This window comes from Oncorhynchus kisutch, linkage group LG8, assembly GCF_002021735.2.
Source record: "Oncorhynchus kisutch isolate 150728-3 linkage group LG8, Okis_V2, whole genome shotgun sequence".
In the NCBI taxonomy this organism is placed as follows: domain Eukaryota; kingdom Metazoa; phylum Chordata; class Actinopteri; order Salmoniformes; family Salmonidae; genus Oncorhynchus; species Oncorhynchus kisutch.
Genome location: NC_034181.2, coordinates 27,255,013 through 27,273,859, shown reverse-complemented (window position 1 = coordinate 27,273,859; position 18,847 = coordinate 27,255,013). Strand labels below are relative to the sequence as shown.

General features: G+C 42.2%; 1 protein-coding gene across 2 annotated transcripts; it reads right to left on the bottom strand.

The window, feature by feature from the left end:
* Positions 1–7,148: 7,148 nt before the first annotated feature.
* tctn2 (tectonic family member 2) lies at positions 7,149–12,216 on the bottom strand. Of its 2 annotated transcripts, none has more exons than XM_020490085.2 (17): positions 12,056–12,216; positions 11,815–11,943; positions 11,642–11,712; positions 11,140–11,338; positions 10,932–11,032; positions 10,616–10,815; positions 10,350–10,470; positions 10,034–10,190; positions 9,748–9,942; positions 9,538–9,612; positions 9,322–9,417; positions 8,996–9,110; positions 8,533–8,636; positions 8,246–8,393; positions 7,926–8,063; positions 7,709–7,797; positions 7,149–7,613 (listed from the first exon to the last, which is right to left on the bottom strand). In XM_020490085.2, exons 1-17 carry the CDS (start codon positions 12,141–12,143, stop codon positions 7,492–7,494), a joined length of 2,148 nt encoding a protein of 715 aa, XP_020345674.1. In that variant the 5' UTR covers positions 12,144–12,216; the 3' UTR covers positions 7,149–7,491. The 2 variants fall into 2 exon arrangements, with proteins under 2 accessions (XP_020345674.1, XP_020345675.1); XM_020490086.2 differs by having other exon boundaries at positions 11,815–11,928.
* Between the last annotated feature and the right edge of the window lie 6,631 nt (positions 12,217–18,847).

Genomic DNA, 18,847 nt, shown 5'->3' with positions numbered 1-18,847 from the left:
AATACAAATAAAAAAAAACATGAATCAGTAATAAGGTCCCCAATCAGCTTTCTGAATTGCCCTGGAGGCACCAGAACATAAAATGTGGCACCAGAACATAAAATGTGAGAACATTTTGAAGATTGTTTCACAAATAAGGTGCAAGAAAGCTAAAAGCTGATTTACCTAACTCAGCAGAGATCAAAGGAATTTCCAGAGTTTGCAATCCTTGAGACCGGGTGTGGTAACTCCTATGTCTAAAGATTAGTAATGATGTTAGGTACAGTAGGAATGAAAACAGAGCAATATATCAACATACATGATATCAAAGAAGGCCAACCAACTATATGGTAGAGAATGCAGTGATTTGTACAAAAATTGTCGCCCGTAATAAAGCACAGTGCGCCATGATAAACTGCATTTAACGGTTTTAATCAAGTGGCAGCTGTGTTCATATAGATGATGTCGACAAAGTCTAGGACAGATAGGAACATCGACTGAAGAGGGGCAGGACCTAAAAATGAAAAGTAACAGTCAGTATCTGGTGTGGCCAACAGCTGCATTAAGTACTGCAGTGTATCTCCTCCTCATGGACTGCACCAGATTTGCCAGTTCTTGCTGAGAGATGTTACCCCACTCTTCCACCAAGGCACCTGCAAGTTCCTGGACATTTCTGGGGGGAATGGCCCTAGCCCTAGCCCTCACCCTCCAATCCAACAGGTCCCAGACGTGCTCAATGGGATTGAGATCCGGGATCTTTGCTGGCCATGGCAGAACACTGACATTCTTGTCTCCAGGAAATCACGCACAGAACGAGCAGTATGGCTGGTGGCATTGTCATGCCAGGATGAGCCTGCAGGAAGGGTACCACATGAGGGAGGAGGATGGCTTCCCTGTAAAGCACAGTGTTGAGATTGCCTGTAATGACAACAAGCTCAGTCCGATGATGCTGTGACACACCGCCCCAGACCATGACGGACCCTCCACCTCCAAATCGATCCCACTCCAGAGTGCAGGCCTTGGTGTAATGTTCATTCCTTCGACGATAAACGTGAATCCGACCTAGTGAGGACCTGCCTTACAACAGGCCTACAAGCCCTCAGTCCAGCCTCTCTCAGCCTATTGAGGACAGTCTGAGCACTGATGGAGGGATTGTGCATTCCTGGTGTAACTCGGGCAGTTGTTGTTGCCATCATGTACCTGTCCCGCAGGTGTGATGTTCGGATGTACCGATCCTGTGCAGGTGTTGTTACACGTGGTCTACCACTGCGAGGACGATCAGCTGTCCGTCCTGTCTCCCTGTAGCGCTGTCTTAGGTGTCTCACAATACGGACATTGCAATTTATTGTCCTCGGCCACATCTGCAGTCCTCATGCCTTCTTGCAGCATGCCTAAGGCACGTTCACGCAGATGAGCAGGGACCCTGGGCATCTTTCTTTTGGTGTTTTTCAGAGTCCGTAGAAAGGCCTCTTTAGTGTCCTAAGTTTTCATAACTGTGACCTTAATTGCCTACCGTCTGTAAGCTGTTAGTGTCTTAACGACCGTTCCACAGGTGCAAGTTTCTTAATTGTTTATGGTTCATTGAATAAGCATGGGAAACAGTGTTTAAACCCTTTACAATGAAGATCTGTGAAGTTATTTGGATTTGACATTTCTTTTTTTGCTGAGTTTAGTTCTTTAAAATGGAGATCATCACCTGCAAAACACCAGTCTCAACGTCAACAGTGAAGAGGCGAGTCCGGGATGCTGGTTTTCTAGGCAGAGTTGCAAAGAAAAAGCCATATCTCAGACTGGCCAATAAAAATAAAAGATTAAGATGGGCAAAAGAACACGGACACTGGACAGAGGAACAGAGGAACTGCCTACAAGGCCAGCATCATGGAGTCGCCGCTTCATTGTTGACGTTGAGACTGGTGTTTTGCGGGTACTATTTAATGCAGCTGCCAGTTGAGGACTTGTGAGGCATCTGTTTCTCAAACTAGACTCTCTAATGTACTTGTCCTCTTGCTCAGTTGTGCACTGGGGCCTCCCACTCCACTTTCTATTCTGGTTAGAGCCAGTTTGCGCTGTTCTGTGAAGGGAGTATTACACAGCGTTGTACGAGATCTTCAGTTTCTTGTCAGTTTCTCGCATGGAATAGCCTTCATTTCTTAGAACAAGAATAGACTGATGAGTTTCAGAAGAAAGATAATTGATTCTGGCCATTTTAAGCCTCTAATCAAACCCACAAATGCCGATGCTCCAGATACTCAACTAGTCTAAAGAAGGCCAGTTTTTTTGCTTCTTTAATCAGCACAACAGTTTTCAGCTGTGCTTACATAATTGCAAAAGGGTTTTCTAGTGGTCAATTAGCCTTATTAAATGATTAACTTGGATTAGCTAACACAGTGTGCCAATGGAACACAGGAGTAATGGTTGCTGATAATGGGCCTCTGTACGTTTCCTGCAACAATAGTCATTTACAACATTAACAATGTCTACACTGTATTTCTGATCAACTTTGATGTTATTTTAATGGACAAAAAATGTGCTTTTCTTTCAAAAACAAGGACATTTCTAAGTGACCCCAAACTTTTGAATGGAAGTGTATGTGTATATAAAATACAGTACCAGTCAAAAGTTTGGACACACCTACTCATTCAAGGGTTTTTCTTTATTTTTTACTATTTTCTTCATCGTAGAATAATAGTGATGACATCACAACTATGTAATAACACATGGAATCATGTAGTAAACAAAAAAGTGTTAAACAAATAAAAAATATTTTATATATGAGATTCTTCAAAGTAGCCACCCTTTGCCTTGATGACAGCTTTGCACACTTGGCATTCTCTCAACCAGCTTCATGAGGAATGCTTTTCCAACAGTCTTGAAGGAGTTCCCACATATGCTGAGCACTTGTTGACTGCTTTTCCTTCACTCTGCGGTCAAACTCATCCCAAACCATCTCAATTGGTTTGAAGTTGGGTGATTGTGGAGGCCAGGTCATCTGATACAGCTCTCCATCCCTCTCCTTCTTGGTCAAATAGCCCTTACACAGCCTGGAGATGTGTTTAGGGTCATTGTTCTGTTGAAAAAAAATAGCCGCATTAAGCGCAAACTTGTGGTAGCCATGCTGTTTAAGTGTGCCTTGACTTCTAAATAAATCACTGACAGTCTCACCAGCAAAGCACCCCCACAACATCACACCTCCTCCATGCTTCACAGTGGGAACCACACATCCGTTCACCTACTCTGCGTCTCAGAAAGACACGACGGTTGGAGCCAAAAATCTTATATTTGGACTCATCAGACCAAAGGACAGATTTCCACCGGTCTAATGTCCATTGCTTGTGTTTCTTGACCCAAGCAAGTCTCTTCTTATTGGTGTACTTTAGAAGTGGTTTCTTTGCAGCAATTTGACCATGAAGGCCTGATTCACACAGTCTCCTCTGAACAGTTAATGTTGGGAGGTGTCTGTTACTTGAACTCTGTGAAGAATTTATTTGGGCTGCAATCTGAGGTGCCGTTAACTCCAATGAACTTATCCTCTGCAGCAGGTAACTCTGCATCTTCCTTTCCTGTGTCAGTCCTCATGAGAGCCAGTTTCATCATAGAGCTTGATGGTTTTTGCAACTGCATTTGAAGAAACATTAAAGTTTCTGGATTGACTGACCTTCATGTCTTAAAGTAATTTCTTTCTTTGCTGATTTGAGCTATTCTTGCCATAATATGGACTTGGTCATTTGCCAAATAGAGCTATCTTCTGTATACCACCCCTACCTAGTCACAACACAACTTATTGGCTCAAACGCATTAGGAAGGATAGAAATTCCACAAATGACCATTTAACAAGGCACACCTGTAAATTGAAATGCATTCCAGGTGACTACCTCGTGAAGCTGGTTGAGAGAATGCCAAGAGTGTACAAAGCTGTCATCAAGGCAAAAGGTGGCTACTTTGAAGAATCTGAAGTATAGTATATGATTCCATGTGATATTTCACAGTTTTGATGTTTTTATACTATTTTCAACATTGGAGAAAAATGTAAAATAAATTAAAACCCTTGAATGAGTAGGTGTGTCCAAACTTTTGACTGGAGATTATTTCATTTTCAAATAACCAAAAGGGAGAGGTTGTGATCTGAAGAAAGGGAAAAAGGCCATTCTTTAACATGCAGTGAGAAATTCTTACTAATCTGCTAGAGAACCAGTTCAGATTTAAGTATAACTTTTGTATGACTAAGCCTTTAGTGAGCGATTTAATATTTAATAATTTCTGCCCTCCGAATTCATATTCATTTTTAAATAGGCCCATTTAATTTTGTGTTGCTTGCCGTTCCAAATACAATTGAATATTTTTTGCTGCTCATATAATGACGTAAAAGAAGATGCTAGGTGTAAGCAAGGCCATAAGTATATAGGTAAACTTGGATAGGACTAATATGTTAAATCAGGGTGATTTTTCAACAAATAGACAGATATTTTAATTTCCATGGTTGCAAGAGCTTATCTCTTTTAGTTAACTTTCTATTAAAATGTATTGTAGTGAGATAATTTCTTTCGGGATATGAATATTGAGTATGTTCACTTCACCATCATACCATTTTATTAGAAAAACTACACAGGAATGTAAAAGTTGTATTTTTTTTTATGATCTAGTTGTAACGGTTTTCCTCCTCTTCTGAGGAGGAGTAGGAAGGATCGGACCAATATGCAGCATGGTACGTGTCCATGTTAATATTTATTTAAACTGAACACAAAACAAAATAACAAGAGAATGACCGAAAACGAAATAGTTCTGTCTGGTGCAGAGATAGAAAATAAACACCCACAACTCAAAATGGGAAAACAGGCTACCTAAGTATGGTTCTCAATCAGAGACAACGATAGACAGCTGCCTCTGATTGAGAACCATACCAGGCCAAACACATAGAAATACAAAAACATAGAACACATAGAATGCCCAAAAAGGAACTAAAGTCAGGATGTGACACTAGTACGTAACATAGTACACTTATCAGAATTTTGTTGTAATCCAGAAAGGTTTGAATAGTTGTCTAGATCATCTATGAGGATGTGGAGGGACATTTGCCTCAATGCTGTCATATCCGTGGCTTATTGCTAGTGTGGCTTTCAGTTAGTTACTTTTGGCAACCTGCCCTGTGAGAGGGAATATCATCATATATTTCATCAAATCTGACTAACCCAGTGCACTGCTTGCTATGAATTCTATTGGAGGGTGTTTGCATGTCTATGTAAAAATACACACCCCTGACTCTCACACAAAACCTATACACATTCCCATACAGTGCAATCGGGAAAGTATTCTGACCCCTTCACCTTTTCCACATTTTGTTACATTACAGCCTTATTCTAAAATATATTAAATACAAATTTCCTCAATCTACACACAATATCCCACAATGACAAAGTGAAAACAGGTTTTTAGAAATGTTTGCAATTGTTTAAAAAATATTTACCTAAGTATTCAGACCCTTTGCTATGTGAATCAAAATTGAGCTCAGGTGCATCCTGTTTCCATTGATCAACCTTGAGATGTTTCTACAACTTGGAGTCCACCTGTCGTAAATTAAATTGATTGGACATGATTTGTAAAAAGCACACACCTGTCTATATAAAGGTCCTATAGTTGACAGTGCATGTCAGAGCAAAAAAACAAGCCATGAGGTCGAAGGAATTGTCCGTAGAGCACCGAGGCAGGATTGTGTCAAGGCACAGATCTGGGGAAGGGTACCAAAACATTTCTGCAGCATTGAAGGTCCCCAAGAACACAGTGGCCTCCGTCATTCTTAAATGGAAGACATTTGGAACCACCAAGACTTATCCTAGAGCTGGCCACCCGGCCAAACCAAGCAATCGTGGGAGAAGGTCCTTGGTCAGGGAGATGGCCAAGAACCCGATGGTCACTCTGATGGAGCTCCAGAGTTCCTCTGTGGAGATGGGAGAACCTTCCAGCAGAACAACCATCTCTCCTTTATTCCACCAATCAGGCCTTTATGGTAGAGTGGCGAGACGGAAGCCACTCTCAGTAAAAGGCACATGACCACCCACTTGGAGTTTGCCAAAAAGGCACCTAAAGGACTCTGACCATGAAAACCAAGATTGAACACTTTGGCCTGAATGCCAATCGTCACATCTGGAGGAAACCAGGCACCGCTCATCACCTGGCCAATACCATCCCTACGGTGAAGCATGATGGTGGCAGAATCATGCTGTGGGGATGTTTTTCAGTGGCAGGGACTGGGAGACTAGTCAGGATTGAGGGAAAGGTGAATGGAGCAAAGTACAGAGAGATCCTTGATGAAAACCTGCTGCAGAGCGCTCAGGACCTCAGACTGGGGCTAAGGTTCATCTTCCAACAGGACAATGACCATAAGCACACAGCCAAGACAACGCAGGAGTGGCTTCGGGACAAGTCTCTGAATGTCCTTGAGTGGCCCAGCCAGAGTCTGGACTTGAACCCGATTGAACATCTCTGGAGACCTGAAAATAGCTGTGCAAAGACGCTCCCCATCAACCTGACAGAGCTTGAGAGGATCTGCAGAGAAGAATGGAAGAAACTCCCCAAATACAGATGTGCCAAGCTTGTAGCGTCATACCCAGGAAGACTAGAGGCTGTAATTGCTGCCAAAGTACTGAGTAAAAAGAGTCTGAATAATTATGAACATTTGATATTTCAAAAACCTGTTTTTGCTTTGTCATTGAGGTATTGTGTGTAGATTGATGGGGAGAAAAAAAACCTATTTAATCCATTTTAGAATAAGGCTGTAACGTAACAAAATGTGGAAAAAGTGAAGAGGTCTGAATACTTCCAAATGCACTGTACACTACATATACACCTACACAAACACACACACACTTCTGCAGTCATCATATGCTGCTGCTACTCTGTTCTTTATTTTACTCTTTATCATCTATCCTGATGCCTAGTCACTTTACCCTGCCTTCATTTGCATATCTACCTGAAATACTGTACCTCATACCCCTGCACATTGATCTGGTACTGGTATTCCCTGTCTGTATATTGCTCCATTCTTGTGTATTTTACTCCTCGAGTTACCATTTTTTACTATATATATTTGTTTTACTCTGCATCTTCGGGAAGGGCTAGTAAGCAAGCATTTCACAGTAAAGTCTGCACCCATTGAATTCGACGCATGTGACAAATAAGAATGTGATTTGATTTATCCCAGGCCAGATTCACATTTCAAGCCTAAATCAAAAATGAAAATTTCCAAAAGGTAACAAAAATATCAAAATACAGTCAACTTGATAATTTACATTCTTACCAACCATGAAAGAAACCTGCTAAACATGTTTGAATTTACCACCAGAAAATGACTTACTTACTGGCTGTTTACTAGCTCAATAACAATATGTTCATCCATTATCTTTCAGCAGGAGCAAGAAAATGTAAGCCATTACAGTCATGGTCAAGGTGGGTAGCCCACGTCAAGAACTAGGGCATGTCAGTATGTCTACTATTGCTCTCTTTCTCAGATTCATTGGTTTAGAGAGAAGCACTTCTCCATGCCTGTCGGATCTGTTTCCATGGAGTCCCGAGAATGGAGGCAGCGATGAAGAAAAACACCAAGATGAGGCCCTTGGCCAGAGACAGGGAGTACGACTCACCTGGAGATAGAGGGGTGGAGGGAAAGAGTTCATCCTACTGTCATCATCCATTTAGCATATTTAATTAGTCACATTTTGGGACAGCAGAGTCTCACCTGTATAATACCTGGTGAGGGGGAAGGCAAGCTGGGGCCAGCAAACATCGTTCCTGTCGCAGTCATACTCAGTAAAGTTAATCTGAAACCTGAAGGACACCAGTGCAGAACAACATCAGAGTTTTATTCACTGCACTTACCAACTGTTCAACATAGTCAGGAAACCTTATACTGAAGCTATATTTACATTCTCAGGCCTTTAGCCTTTCAGACTCACCTGGTTTTGGGTGGTCCTGTGTTGATGGAGATATCAGTGAAGGTGATGGAGGAGGTGACAGGGAAAGTCTGAATCCCAGTCGGCTCCAGACAGGGGTCACCCCCTCCACACTCAAACTTCCAAGTGGACACATGGTCACTGTGGAGAGGCAACACTCACATCAGACACAGTGGAGTAAACAAGGAGGACTTTATTAAATCACACATCCAATCAATGCATTGTAATGGGCCCGTCCTGAGTATGAACAGAAGGTCAGCACAGACAGAAAGGAAAGATGTTTGTGATGGCAATGGACAGTGTTGTAGGCTGTTACCACATACCTGACTTCCACTGCTTGTATCTCCCGCTGAGGCAACCCCCCCACCACCTCTGTCACAATGCTCCTAACGTGGATGTGCCGGTGGGAGGGAATCCCAGAACATATTCCAATACCACCACCCACAGGCTGGTTGGAGTTCAGTTCTACAACTGATGGTTATTCAGTGTGTTGGATACAGAAGTGGAATTGAAGCAAGCAACAAAGCCAAAATAATGAATTAGTAGGGTGAATATTTTGGCTAATATTTAGATGAATTTAACAGTTAAAGTTTGAAAGGTTTCTACTCACAGCTAATGTTCAACCAGTCAGTCAGGTTCAGAACATCTGGGTCTCCATTCCTCGCTATGTGTGTTGCTGTGCTCAGTGCCCTCTGAAGAGAGGCCACATTCTGACTAGCAGAGGTAAAAAAAAAAAAAAAAAAAGGTCAAACATTTTACAGGAGACATGGATCCTTTCCATTTGCAGGCATGCAGCTGTAATTTGATCAACTCCAGAAATGCTATTTATCTGTGTGTGTGTGTTTCAAGTTTCTAAGTTGTATTGTCACATGCACAGGATACAGTATGTGTAAAACAGTACGGGACACACTTTTTACACGACTTCGATACAAAGATTTTCGTAGCAGGTTAGGAGAGCATTTTCGCTAACCCTAACCCTTTTCTTAACCTTAACCTCAGTCTCCTAACCTGCTACGAAAAAGTCGGTGTCGAAGTGGCGTGAAAATAGTTTTTTTGTGTATCCAGTGACTCACCTAAGCAGGCTACATTGGGTCAGGTTCTGTAGGCTCACAGGTAACAGACATCCTGCAGTTGAGTTCTCCCCAAATAGTACTATTCTCCCCTCAGAGGCACACAGTCCACTGCTTACTGAAAACAGAAATAGAAAAACATGAATACACATACACTAACAGGCCACAAGCCATCCAACAACTGTAACTGCTGGTTCTCACAATAGTCTAATCGAAGTGCCTAAGCTAAAATATGTAATATATTTTTGATGTGTAGAGTTAAATAATTGAGACCTTTCAAAGCCGTAGATTTTTCAGTGCACTATCCATGGTACAAAGACCACCGTTACCTGGCTTCCAAAGATTGACTGGGGTCCTCTGTATGACTGTTCCATTCCCCAAGGTGTCCACAATCCCACCAATCACAGGCCTGCCCACCTGGTAACCTGAGAGATTATACACAAGGCTTTGTCTGTAAATCAGTGAAACTAGTCTCATCTTTTTATGTTGCACATTAAGATCCCAATTATGAAACGCTTAGAAAAAGTGTATTAGGTTGCACAAACCTGGGTTCCCCGAGTTGGGCTGAGCCAAAGCATCTCCATTCAGAAACACAACTGAATAGCTGGCTGTCAAACCCACTGTGAGAAACACATAAAAGCAGAACAATTCTCTGTTAATCATTAACAAACACAACGTCGTTGATACGGATAATTAATGATAATACAAATACCCAGTAATGCCCAGCATGTAAAAACTAAACAAGAGGCCCTTACCACTAGCAGAAAGGACATTCCCAAGTATGCGGGTTAGTGTGATATTTGTGAGACCATTCCCTTTCCAGAAGAATTTGTAATTTAAGGCCAAGGTCACATTTTCACACAGCAGTCTGCCATCTTCAGCCACAGGACTCGCGACAAAGGGCCTCAGATCAACAGCCATTTTATCCGTGACATCCACTGTGACCACACCTGAAATGTATCCCCAATGACCACACAAAGCAAATCAATCAGAAAAAGTTGAAAAGTAAGTAATTGTTCTGATCATAGAGAGAGAGAGTACCCCCTTGGCCATCCCTGACTTGCACCCTCAGCTCAGTTGGTGTCGTCTGTAAGGGGGGTCCAGTTGGGCAGGAAAGGAGACGGGTCACACACTGCGCTTGGAAGTTTTTCAAAAATGCCACAGGGGCATTATCTACACACTGGCCAACCAGGGAGTTCTGAGGAATTAAGACATAAATTAGACATATCAGATGGCATAGAAGACAAAACACTTTGCTTTGAGCCAGAGACTTCTGACTGTACATTTACAAACACACAGTTTAAACACAGAGAAAGAGAGAGAGAGAGAGAGAGAGATTCAGACACACAAGTCTAACCTGAGGAATGGTGAAATACTGATCACTTATGGTAAAAATGGGATCCCCCTGCTGGTAGATATGGGTGGGCAGTGGAGATGACAGCACTGGCCTTTGGAAAGATGGCCTGGGCTTTGGTGTGCTGGAGCACGTATAGAAGAAGGCACAACACATATTAGGTCGATGCAGTAAAGGAGATATAGTAAACACAAAACCTCTATCAATTAAGATTGAAGTCTATGGTTTATCAAGACAAAAATGTCCTAAGGAAATAGACGGCGCCTCACATTGTGTCCCCTTCATAAAAGAGTCCAAGGAAGGGATTGTTTTCAGGCAGGGAGATGACACAGAGAAATGGAAACCAATCAGGGGCATTTTCAGCAGACTGTGCAATGCACAGGTAATCAGGAACTGGAGAAACTTCTCCTCCAAAGGGCCCCGAAAGACACTGGCCCTGAAACAGCTTCAGGGCTTCAGGGGAACAATCCTGGGGGAGACACATGACAGAAACACCATTACCTGATGGACAGACAAACAGAATCAAAATGTCTACTCTAGCCACAGAGCAAGCAGATTAGTATGTGTAAAGATGGATGTAAATACCTTGTCACAGCAGCATCGCACATCACAGGCTCCCACAGTGAGGTCGCAGGAACAGGAGCCCAGGGGCCGGTACACTTGGTTGGGAATGACTGTTTTGTTGTCTGACAAAAAAATAAAAAAAGCACTATTAAAAAAGGGGGACAACCAGACAAACAAAATATCTCTTGGATTGATTAAAGATACCTACTTTAAAAAGAGCCAGACTTACCAGACACAGGTTCAGTGGGAAACACCTGGGCATAGATCCTAGCCTGGATTAGCAGTGAAGCCTGAGATGTGTTCCCCAGACAGGCAGACACACGTATAGTCTCCAGCACACACAGTGGCTCAGGACAGCAGTCGGTGTCATTATTATTACCACACAGGAGCAGGCTGCGGTTCAGACTCAGCTGCACTCGCACTGTAGTCTGACACACAGGGAAAGAGAGAGGTTGCAGGGAGACAGCGATTAAGTGGCGAGAGTAATTTCCATGAAGAAAGTTCTGAATGGTGTCAATCATCTGGTGTCTTTGTGTGCAGACAAGACTATTTGGTTGCTAACAAAATATTTTATGTCAACTTAAACCATGAAAAAGCAGCCCACTTGTGTGGTATGTGGTGCTGCTAAAAGGCCAGGTAGAGGTAGCAGTCATTTTTGGCAGCAGTGGTCAAGGGGGACTCTGTCGTGCTAAAAAACAGCTCCTGATGAGAGCAGTATGTCACACACTTACCTTGCCCACCAACTCCTGTGTGAGAACCCACTGTGTCAGATCTTCTGAGCATGATGGGGGTGGAAGGCGACCTGTCAAAATGAATCCACAAAATGCATGTCATTGCTTACAAAACCCATGCCATGGACAATGACAAGTACTCACTGACAACACCATGCAAGTAGCTTATTTACCTGGGGGATTGGAGCGCGATAGAGAGCTCAGGGTCAGGGATATGCCAGATGTGTTTCCAAGCAAGAAAGCAGACAATCTAGGTCCAGATGTGACGAGATACGACGGCTGAAAAACTAGAAAAGGGATTGCTGCTTGATGTTAGCCAGGTAACGTTAGCTAGCTACAGTTAGCTAGCCTTAGGGCCACACATCATGTTAGTTGATTGATTGATGGAAAAAGTATGAGAGTTGAATGACTTACCGACATTGCTCTTTGCATCCGTAATCAAAACAATCAGAATAATGTATGCACATTGACATAGAAAACGTGCTGAAAGTATATTAGCCATCGCTGAAAATATCGGTTCACCAGGGAGTCGCCATTTTTACGAAGTGTTGTAGAGATGTCTAGCTATGGCAACGACATATCAACCAATCACAGCTTATACGATGACTTATTCTCTCGTGCTCCATAGAGGCCATGCTACTGTTCAGACAGTCAACAGCGACGCTTGTGGAGCCGAGTGTGTACTATAAAAACAGACCATTTTTTAAAATTTATTTTACCTTTATTTAGCTAGGCAAGTCAGTTAAGAACAAATTCTTATTTTCAATGACGGCCTAGGAACAGTGGGTTAACTGCATGTTCAGGGGAGAACGACAGATTGGTACCTTGTCAGCTTGGGGGTTTGAACTTGCAACCTTCCGGCTAGTAGTCCAACGCTCTAACCACCAGGCTACCCTGCCGCCCAAAATAATCATGCAACTGTTAAAGAACGCTAACTTCTTGAAACCAACATGCAACATTATATATAATCTCTGCATGCACTCGAATTAATTTGCAACACAACATGAAAACAAAAGCATAACGTTGCAAAGATGATCTGTTGAGCCAATGTATAATCCTATACACTAGATGGCGGCAATTCATCAGCTCCAATAGTAGAGTTAAAATTACAAGGAAAAACACGAGGAAGGAAGCAAAAGCCTTAGGAATTAGCAAACAATGGAGCCTGTTGGATCAGTCGAAGATCAAATGAAAGCTGTACTAGACTGTCTGGTCACTGAGGATAAAATACCCACAGATGCCAGCACTACTTTGAAGCTCTTCATAAACAACCTTGACGAGTGCTCAAGGTAAATCTGTTTGGGAAGTGCCTAATGTGAATAGAAAATATAAAAAATAAGTGCCTAATGTGTTTTCTCTGGCAGTTGTAGGGAAGAGCATGTGTAGCCTCACCTGTATATGAATGATGTACTACTGCTTCTGCTAAAATATCTGGGATTTTGTGTCACAGGCAGTATGTGGTAGTGCAATGACTGGAACGAACTGCAAAAATCACTGAAGCTGGAGACTCAGATCTCCCTCACTAACTTTAAGCACCAGCTGTCAGAGCAGCTCACAGATCACTGCACCTGTACATAGCCCATCTGTAAACAGCCCATCCAACTACCTCATCCCCATACTGTATTTATTTATCTTGCTCCTTTGCACCCTAGTATCTCTACTTGCACATTAATCTTCTGCACATCTATCACTCCAGTGTTTAATTGCTAAATTGTAATTATTTCGCCACCATGGCCTATTTATTGCCTTACCTCCCTTATCTCACCTCCTTTGCACACACTGTATATAGACTTTTTCTACCGTATTATTGACTGTATGTTTGTTAATTCCATGTGTAACTCTGTGTTGTTGTACGTGTCCAACTGTTTTGCTTTATCTTGGCCAGGTCGCAGTTGTAAATGAGAACTTGTTCTCAACTTGCCTACCTGGTTAAATAAAGGTAAAATAAATGAATACATTTTTACCCCTTAACCACAAGGTTGCTGCTTCAAGCTCTGCAATGACTGTTCTCATTCAATCACTACGTTGGTGGCAGCAGTGGTATATTATCTGTGGTCTCTGAGTGACTGGTTCAAGCCCACCACTGACTGTTCCTACCATCTTGTTACACATTCATTGTTTGCCGTTTGTGTCACTGTCTCTTGATGGCATCACATATTGTCCCCACACCAGATACAAACATACACAGACGCACACAAACAACGACTACATCTCATCTGCCCAGTCCTGCATTCTCACACCCCCATCCCTAGTGCCTGCATTATTATTATTATTTTTTTAACCTTTATTTAACTAGGCAATTATTGATTTTCACATGGCCTTAAATTGTACCAATTTGTTTTTCTCGGTCGCCCATGCTATTTCAATAATAAATCATTTGAGTTTCCATGGTGATGTTTTCAATGATCCGTATTAACTCATTTGCTATCCTGAATATGTGTTTGATCATGTCATTACAGATGTTTCAACATCTGGCGAAAGTTAACCACCTTTTGGTTCTTAGAGAGATCCAACCCTGTTTGTCCACTATAGTGGAACATTACAAATCTTACTGTTCTAAAAAATTATCCATGGTGAGATGTATTCTTTAGCAATGCAGTAATGTTTCAGCAGCTTTCCTTTTCAGACCTCCACAAAGGTCATCATTTTTGTTTTAGTGTGAGTGGCATTGTCAATATGAACAGTGATCTTGTTGGCCTCGTTTTAAGTTCCATGTTATATCATACCCGCAAGACATGCTAAACTCTCACTATTACAATAACAGGGGAGGTTAGCATTTTTGGGGGGGATATGATATTTATGACTGGGTAACTCTCTCACTCATTATAATTATTTACGATTCATTTAGGAATATATGTAATAATGGTAGCATCCACATTAATGTAGAAGTGTTTAGAAATATTCTTATTTACAATACAAGTGACTCCAAAATGACACAATACATTATGTACCATTCATTCTATTGGGCACAAAATAATCTGAAATATAACCTAAACAAACAGCAAATGCATCCAACAAGTTTGTAGTCACAAGTTTGATGTAGTCATTGCGTGCTATGAATATGGGACCAAATGCTTAACTTTTGACTACTTTAATACACATACAGTTGAAGTCAGAAGTTTACATACACTTTAGCCAAATATATTTAAACTCAGTTTTTCACAATTCCTGACATTTAATCCCAGTAAAAATGTACTGTTTTAGGTCAGTTAGGATCACCACTTTATTGTAAGAAAGTGAAATGTCAGAATAATAGTAGAGAGAAGGATTTATTTCAGCTTTTATTTCTTTCATCACATTCCCAGTAGGTCAGAGGTTTACATAGACTCAATTAGTATTTGGTAGCATTGCCTTTAAATTGTTTTAGCTTGGGTCAAATGTTTCAGGTAGCCTTCCACAAGCTTCCCACAATAAGTTTGATGAATTTTGGCCCATACCTCCTGACAGAGCTGGTGTGGGCCTCCTGTTTTAGGCCTCCTTGCTCGCACATGCTTTTTTTAGTTCTGCCCACACATTTTCTATAGGATTGAGGTCAGGGCTTTGTGATGGCCACTCCAATACCTTGACTTTGTTGTCCTTAAGCCATTTTGCCACAACTTTGTAAGTATGCTTGGGGTCATTGTCCATTTGGAAAACCCATTTGCATCCAAGCTTTAACTTCCTGACTGATGTCTTAGATGTTGATGCCATCTATTTTGTGAAGTGCACCAGTCCCTCCTGCAGCAAAGCACCCCCACAACATGATGCTGCCACCCCCGTGCTTCACGGTTGGGATGGTGTTCTTCGGCTTGTGTAACAGTATAACTTTAGACCGTCCCCTCGCCCATACCCGGGTGCAAACCAGGGACCCTCTGCACACATCAACAACAATCACCCACGAAGCATCGTTACCCATCGCTCCACAAAAGCCGCGGCCCTTGCAGAGCAAGGGGAACTACTACTTCAAGGTCTCAGAGCAAGTGACGTCACCGATTGAAAAGCTATTTAGCGCGCACCACCGCTAACTAAGCTAGCCGTTTCACATCCGTTACACTCACCCCCCTTTTGACCTCCTCCTTTTCCGCAGCAACCAGTGATCCGGGTCAACAGCATCAATGTAACAGTGTAACTTTAGACCGTTCCCTCGCCCATACCCAGGCGCGAACCAGGGACCCTCTGCACACCTCGACAACAGTCACCCACGAAGCATTTTTACCCATCGCTCCACAAAAGCAGCAGCCCTTGCAGTGCAAGGGGAACTACTACTTCAAGGTCTCAGAGCAAGTGACGTCACCGATTGAAACACTATTTAGCGCGCACCACCGCTAACTAAACTAGCCGTTTCACATCCGTTACACTCACCCCCCTTTTGACCTCCTCCTTTTCCGCAGCAGCCAGTGATCCGGGTCAACAGCATCAATGTAACAGTGTAACTTTAGACCGTTCCCTCGCCCATACCCAGGCGCGAACCAGGGACCCTCTGCACACCTCGACAACAGTCACCCACCAAGCATTTTTACCCATCGCTCCACAAAAGCCGCAGCCCTTGCAGTGCAAGGGGAACTACTACTTCAAGGTCTCAGAGCAAGTGACGTCACCGATTGAAACACTATTTAGCGCGCACCACCGCTAACTAAACTAGCCGTTTCACATCCGTTACACTTGCAAGCCTCACCCTTTTTCCTCCGGACATAACAATGTATGGGATGTACAGCATCATTCTCTGACAATTCATATCTAATTTACCTTCAACAATCATGTTGCGTGCATATTTAGCTAGTATGGTTAAACCGTGTGTGTGCTAAACTGCTAACTGGTTTTCTCTCCAGGGCCTAGAGGTGCTGCAGTCTCGCTGTACGTCAATGACCCTGCGGGAGGCAGGACTGCCCATGCTCATCCTGTGAGTGGTGTCAGCAGAGGAGGCCAGTAAGGCTCTGTCCCTCCTGGCCCACAGCATACACACCCTGCTGGGCACAGCCAGAGCCCCTCTGCCCCAGGACTGGCACAAGACACTGGTCCTGCCACAGGTAACACACATCATCAATGCTCCAAACATAAGTTAGCCAGATATACAGTGCCTTCAGAAAGTATTCCAAAAGTATTCCACATCTTGTTATGTTACTGCCTCAATTCAAAATTGATTAAATATATATTTTTTACCAATCTACACACCCTTACCAATGTACTTGCAATTATTCTCGAATGAGCGGCAGTTCATGTGCGAAGGATTAGCATTTCAAAGTATATGATTATAGACTGTGTAATGAATCCATTTTGTCTATCCCGCTCTCTCTCAGTCCACACCCCCTTCCCTTTGTCCACGTAGCCGTCATATCGATTTAGCCCACTAGGGAATCTTCCCTATCATTGTTAGTAACCAATATCTACTGTTTTTTGTTTATGTGTTTCTGTGATTATTAAGTTAGTTAGTAAATAAATGATTAAGCCAATTGGTGTATAGAGGATTTATAGTAAAAGCTGGGTTCATGCAGATAACCAATCATTTACGACGTTCAGATGAGACTGACGTGAGGTAAAGAATAATTCATTAATAGAAGACTAATTAACCAGATATTAAAATATCTGAACAGTTATATTCAGAAAAGTATAACTTTGTAATCTGAAGATTTTCCATGGTGCCCCGACTTTCTAGTTAATTAAATGTACATGATTAGTGTAATCACATAATAATAATTAGAGAATTGATTTGATTAACAGTCTTCATCTTTAATGATGCCAAAGACACGACACCACTATGCTCAAAGGGTTATTATTTTTACCTGTCTATCATTAGGTGCCCTTTGTGAGCTATTGGAAAATCTTCCTGGTCTTTGGGGTTGAATCTGTGTTTAAAATTCACTGCTCGACTGAGGGACCTTATAGATACTTTTATGTGTGGGGTACAGAGATGAGGTAGTCATTCAAAAATCCTATTAAACACTATTATTGGACACAGATTGAGTCCGTGCAACTTATTATGTCACTTGTTTGCATATTTGTACTTTTTAACTTATTTTGGCTAATCATAACAAAGGAATTGAATACTTATTCACTCAAGGCTTTTCATTTTTTTATTAATTAGTAAAAATAAAAATAAAACATCATTCTAGTTTGACGTTATGGGGTATTGTGTGTAGGCCAGTGACAAAATATCTAAATTTAATACATTGTAAATTCAGGCTGTAACACAAAATGTGGAAAAAATCAAGAGGGTATGAATACTTTCTGAAGGCACTGTACATGCACGTTACCTACCACCAACACAGATGAGATGCACAGCCATAGGGATACTCAAGTACAGGTCAGTTAGCATTATGTCTAATGTTGGCTTTCCCCCTCCTCTCCCCCAGGTGTGTGCAGTCAACACCCTACAGGCCCTGGTACGGGCCTGTAATGCACACACACAGAGTCAAATATCACATTTCAGTGTAATTTGTATTGTCTGAAACTGACCAAATATAAAATGTAATTATATAGACCGGGCAAAAATCTATTAGGCCCACTTGAGTGGTCTGCTCCAATTTGTTTCATGTAGCTATCAGACATGCATGTTAAATTATTGATTTGTTATTGTGCGCCCTCTGACTGAACTCTTTCCCATGCACAGGCGCTCTGTGCTCCAGGATGCTGGGTCAGTGCTCTGGGGGTGAGGAGGACTCCACCCAGCATGTCATGTCTCCCCTCCTGCCTTCTTCACCCAGTACCCTGCCTTGCAGCCCTTCCTCCTGGGGGAGTTGAGGGGGGCAGCAGGGAACTTACACGGTCCCTAGAGGAGGCCCGGCTCCGCCTGTACCCCTCCCTCTACCCTGAGAGGGGTCCAAGACCAAACAGGGTGATTACTGTTTTCATGTCATTATTACATTTCCTCAAAGAGACAAGCAAAATGATCCCTACTCAATGAAACAGGTGATTATGTACACTACTGTTCAAAAGTTTGGGGTCACTGAGAAATTGTCATTGTTTTTGAAAGAAAATCATTTTTTTGTCCATTACAATAACATTAAATTGATCAGAAATACAGTGTAGACGTTGCTAATGTTGTAAATGACTATTGTAGCTGGAAACGGCAGATAAACTGACGAGTTTCAGAAGATAGTTCTTTGTTTCTGGCCATTTTGAGCCTGTAATCGAACCCACAAATGCTGATGCTCCAGATACTCAACTAGTCTAAAGAAGGCCAGTTGTATTGCTTCTTTAATCAGCACAACAGTTTTCAGCTGTGCTAAC

Coding starts and splice junctions, on each gene's coding strand:
- tctn2 (XM_020490085.2), bottom strand. CDS start 12,143: ATGGCTAATATACTTTCAGCACGTTTTCTATGTCAATGTGCATACATT. Junction 8,637..8,995: donor ACCCAATGTAGCCTGCTTAG/GTGAGTCACTGG, acceptor TACCTCTGCTAG/TCAGAATGTGGCCTCTCTTC. Junction 8,064..8,245: donor ATACAAGCAGTGGAAGTCAG/GTATGTGGTAAC, acceptor GCCTCTCCACAG/TGACCATGTGTCCACTTGGA.